Here is a 4616-nt window from a genome sequence, read left to right as displayed (position 1 = left end):
ACAAAGCCTGATCGACCTTGCCCATCTCAAACGTTTCCAGCATAAAACAACTCGCAAATCGCAGGTACGTACGGCCACCGGATCATACGGACAATCCCGTACCTGATCCGGTCTCGTGCATCCATTGGCCGTGCGCAACGCCGCGGCAGCTTCCTCCGCCGTCGCCGGCCGTGGAGACGCCACGTACCCTGCTCACGCCCAGCCGAACCGACCAACCACTCCAGCTGCGGTTCGCAACCGCCCGACGCTTCCTCGTTCGTAATAGTACGTACAGTCCGTGCGTCGCCGCTGCCGCGGTCGCGGGTGGCACGCCAGCCAGGCCGTGCCCGCCGGGCCCCGGCCGCCGCCGACATGACAGCGCACGGGAAACCTGCCATGTCTGGACGCGTGCGTTCATGGCCGTGGTATATATCCGCTCGGCGTGGCGAGTCCACTGGATCAAGCGCCTGCCTGCCTCTGAGAATCGAGCAGCTCGAGCGTACGTACTATACTCGGAGTGAGGAGATCAGTAGCTGGCCATGGAGCAGCAGCTGCGCGCGCTGAGGCAGCATGTCCTCGTCGCGTCTTCCTCCTCCTCCTCGGCAGCGGCGATGGCCGCCGGTGCCCTGGAGGGCTTGGCGCGCGTGTACGAGGAGCACGCGGAGTCGCTGACGCGGTCGGCCGCGCGCGCCGACCGGGTGGAGGACGAGCTGGAGGCCTCCGTGGCGCTGCTGGACGCGTGCGCCGCGGCGCGGGACGTGCTGGGCGCCATGCACGCGCGCGCGGTCGCCGCCGAGGCGGCCGCGCGGCGCCTGGACGGGGCGGCGGCCGACGGCGCCGCGCGCGCGTACGCGCGCCTGGCGAAGAGGGCGTGCGCGGACGCCAGGAGCAGCGCCGCCGCGCCGGCTCGAGCTCGACCTCGATGCCGCCGTCGGCCGAGGCCGAGCTGGACGGGGGCCACGCGCTGCAGGAGGCGCGGCGGCTCACCGTCGCCGTCCTGGAGCTCGTCGTGGTGGCGCTGTCCCGGCGTGTGCCTGCGGTCGGCGGCGGCGGGCCGCGTCGGTCGGCGGCGGCGAGCAGCTGGTCCACGTGCGTCGCCAGGGCGTTCCGGAAGAGCGCCCGGGTGGCGTGCGAGGACGACGCCGGTGACATGCTGACCACTTCCTCCTTGTCGTCCAAGGACTCGCACGACGGCGAGGCGGCGCTGCGGGCGCAGCGAGACCTCAGACCACTGGTCGACACGATCCGACAGCTGGAGGACGGGCTTGAGCTGCTGTTCAGGCGCCTGGTGCAGTGCAGGGTGTGTTTGCTGAACACGCGCAGCTTTTAGTTACAAAAGCTGCCGAAACTGCTGCACCTGCACACTATGATCAGAGCTTGAGATACAAGTAGCCGTGCTTGTAGATCTGATAGGACTAGGACAGATGATCTATGTAAAAATTTTGACACTTGGGTGCTCCATGCATGAAGGATAAGATTAGCACTATTGGAAAGTTGAGTCATTCATGCAGTATCAGAATGGTTTTTTTTTTCTCGAACGTGCCTCGGGCACGGTTTTCATTAAGCAGAAGAAGAGAGTTTACACGGAATTACAAATAAACGCCATGGTAATCCACCGATTACCAAAGCACCCGGGCAAAGAGTGAAATTGATTTACATAGTACTATGCTTGCGACGTGAATGACCCCTGAATACTACATCAATGCTAGCAAAGACAGGAGGTGCTTGTACCCCGCCAGACACCACTCCTCGGCCTCGCCTCAGATCGAGCAAGCCAGCCCAACCGCGTCAGTAGAAGCTCCATCAAAAGTACGCGAGTTCCTCTCCTTCCACAGTCTCCAGCCAACTAGGAAGAAGAGCGAATCGAACCCCTTTCTCGCCGATTTTACAACGAGCTTTCTGTTGCGAATCCACCACTCCATGACATCCTCCTCATTGACAAGCACAACATCCAGGAGATGGAGTTTGGCCAGCAGAATGGCCCAGACCTCCTTGCTGTAGACACAACCCAAGATGATATGATCCATACTCTCCATCATTTGGTCACAAGTGATACAGATGCCACTGTCTTGCAAGCCATGGCGAAACCGCCGTTCTGCGGTCCAGCACCTCCTGTGCAATACCAACCAGAAGAAGGCACGAACTCTTGGCGGCGCCGAGGTCTTCCAAATCTCTCTTGCCCCAAGAGTCCTCGAAGCACCAAAGAACATGGCTCCATAAGCCGAGGCCGAAGAGTAGGCTCCATCCGGTGTGAGCTTCCACCGAAACACATCAGGTGTTCCCTGCAAGGGCAGAAATCTCCGAACTTGCTGCCACACCAACATGAACTCGTTGATCACCTGAACCGTATGTGCTCCAGTGATGTGGCGCACCCAAGCATTACCCGGCAGTGCATCACATACCAGCGCCCCCCGACGCCTTGCTACAACAGCCTGAAAGAGCGCCGGCGCCAATGACTGGATGCTTGTACCATCAATCCAGTTGTCCGTCCAGAAGAAAGTCGATTCTCCGGAGCCAACAATGGACACTGTGGCTGCCTTGAAAACTGCAGTGACCATCTTTTCTTTTTTCCTATGCAAGCTGGACCAATTCAGTCTTTGATCCACTCGACATTTCCACTCCCATCGGATCCTCAGTGCCACCCCAGCACATCGCATGTCAATGACGCCCAGCCCTCCAAGATCCTTTGGTTTGCAGCATGATTTCCAGGCCACTTTGCACTTGCCGGCAGTGACTGTCTGCTCGCCACACCAAATGAAAGCACGTCGCCGCCTATCAATTTGGTCAATGGCCCACTGCGAAAGGCACAGCGCAATGGACATGTGGATCGGTATTGCCGAGAGCGTGGCTCTGGCCAATGTTGTCCTCCCGGCCATGTTCAGTAATCTTCCTTTCCACTGTGGTATCCTGGAGGCGACGGCGTCTACCAGGCTCTGCTCATCGCTCTTCCTTAGCTTGAATATTGACAGTGGAATACCCAGGTAGCGACATGGGAAGGCCTCGATCTTGCATAATAAAGTGTCACGCACTAGTTCTGCCTCCTGCTCCGAGCAGCCAATCGGAGTAGCCACACTCTTATCCAAGTTGGAGAACAGCCCAGACGCCAGACCGAAGAGCTCCACCGCCCCCTTTAGGACGAGCAGATCATCCAATTTAGGTTTTATAAACATGACGACATCGTCAGCGTACAAGCTGACCCTGAAAGACAGCGCCGCGACCCCCAAGGGTGACAAGAAACCCTGTACATCCAGCCAGCAGATCAGATGGTTGAGAACCTCCATGACGAGCACAAAAAGCATTGGCGACAGTGGATCACCCTGGCGAAGTCCCCTCGCATGGCATATTCTTCTCCCAGGCCTACCATTCAGAAGTATTTTTGTGCTAGCAGTTGACAGCAAGCTGGAGACCCAGTCCCTCCACCGTTGGCCGAAGCCCAAATGTGCCAGCACCTCGAGCAAGAAGTTCCATGCCACTGAGTCAAAAGCCTTGGCTATATCAATCTTGAGCAGGACATAGGGAACCCTTTTTTCATGAATCGCCTTACAATAGAGGCGCACAAGCTGGAAATTGTCATGTATGCAACAACCTCGGATGAAGGCTGTCTGGTTTGGCCGAACCAAACTGTCCAGCACTTGTGCCAACCTTGCTGCTAGGCATTTTGTGATCAGTTTTCCAAAACTGTGAATGAGACTGATAGGGCGGTAGTCCTTGATCTCCTCGGGCTGTTCTTTCTTTCTTAGCAGGATCATATAAGCATCGTTAAGCAAGTTGAAGTTTCTAGTGTCGCGAGCCCAGAACGCATTGAAGGCGTTCATAATGTCTACCTTGATTATGGGCCAGGCCGTCTTATAGAAGAGGCCTGTGAAGCCATCTGGCCCTGGCGACTTGTCATTCGGCATTTCAGAGATCACTGCCCAAATTTCAGCTTCAGTGAAGTGCACCTCCAGGCATGAAAGGTCCACCGATGGCAGCCCAATAATCCCAAGGTCGAATCTCTGGGAGGGAACAAAGATGGTGCCTAGGACATGGTCATAGTAGTGGTACAGCGCATCAGCCATTCCTTCTCCACTGACAATTACATTGTCATGAACGTGGAGAGACCGTATAAAGTTTCTGCGTTTTCTGTGGCAAGCCATGAGGTGAAAGAATTTGGTGTTTGCATCCCCCTCGGCTAGAAACATCATTCTTGATCGCTGTCTGGCCATTGTACGCAGCAGGGATGCCAAACCGAGCACACGGACTTTCAGCGACTTACGCAGTTGCGACTCCTGCACAGAGAGCGATCTGGATTCCTGAGCCACATCCAAACGTGTGATTGCCTCCCGGACCAAGGCTAGTTGCATCCGCACACTGTCGATCTTCTTATCACTCCAGCTCTTCAGCGCCCGTGCCACATTTCTGAGTTTGTAATCCAGTACACGGAACGGGTCCGCATGCAACAGAGTTGCTGACCAGGCCGACACCACAACCTCCATGAACCCCAGGAATTTGATCTAGTGTGGTTCGAACCGAAACCTCTTTTTTGCCCATGGCACCACGTTTGCCATCAACAGCAGCGGACAGTGATCGGAGCAATCCGTGGAAAGCGCCCGTAGGATATGATTCGAGTGTGCTTGCAACCATCCCGCTGTGGCGAA

General features: G+C 56.7%; 1 protein-coding gene across 1 annotated transcript; it reads right to left on the bottom strand.

Annotated features, from left to right (window-relative positions):
* Positions 1-505: 505 nt before the first annotated feature.
* LOC136500041 (uncharacterized) lies at positions 506-4454 on the bottom strand. The gene is made up of 2 exons (XM_066495480.1): positions 1764-4454; positions 506-1288 (listed from the first exon to the last, which is right to left on the bottom strand). The coding sequence occupies exons 1-2, from the start codon at positions 4452-4454 to the stop codon at positions 506-508; spliced, it is 3474 nt and encodes a 1157-aa protein (XP_066351577.1).
* Positions 4455-4616: the final 162 nt, after the last annotated feature.

This window comes from Miscanthus floridulus, chromosome 13 (genome assembly GCF_019320115.1).
Source record: "Miscanthus floridulus cultivar M001 chromosome 13, ASM1932011v1, whole genome shotgun sequence".
Classification (NCBI taxonomy): Eukaryota; Viridiplantae; Streptophyta; class Magnoliopsida; order Poales; family Poaceae; genus Miscanthus; species Miscanthus floridulus.
Note: the sequence above shows the minus strand (reverse complement) of the source record. Positions and strands in the feature narration are given on the sequence as shown.

Excerpts from the sequence above, each read along its gene's own strand:
- LOC136500041 (XM_066495480.1), bottom strand. The coding sequence starts at position 4,454 with ATGGAGGTTGTGGTGTCGGCCTGGTCAGCAACTCTGTTGCATGCGGAC. Across the intron at positions 1,289-1,763 it reads ATGGAGCTTCTACTGACGCG|CAAACACACCCTGCACTGCA; the intron begins GTTGGGCTGGCT and ends GCGCGTGTTCAG.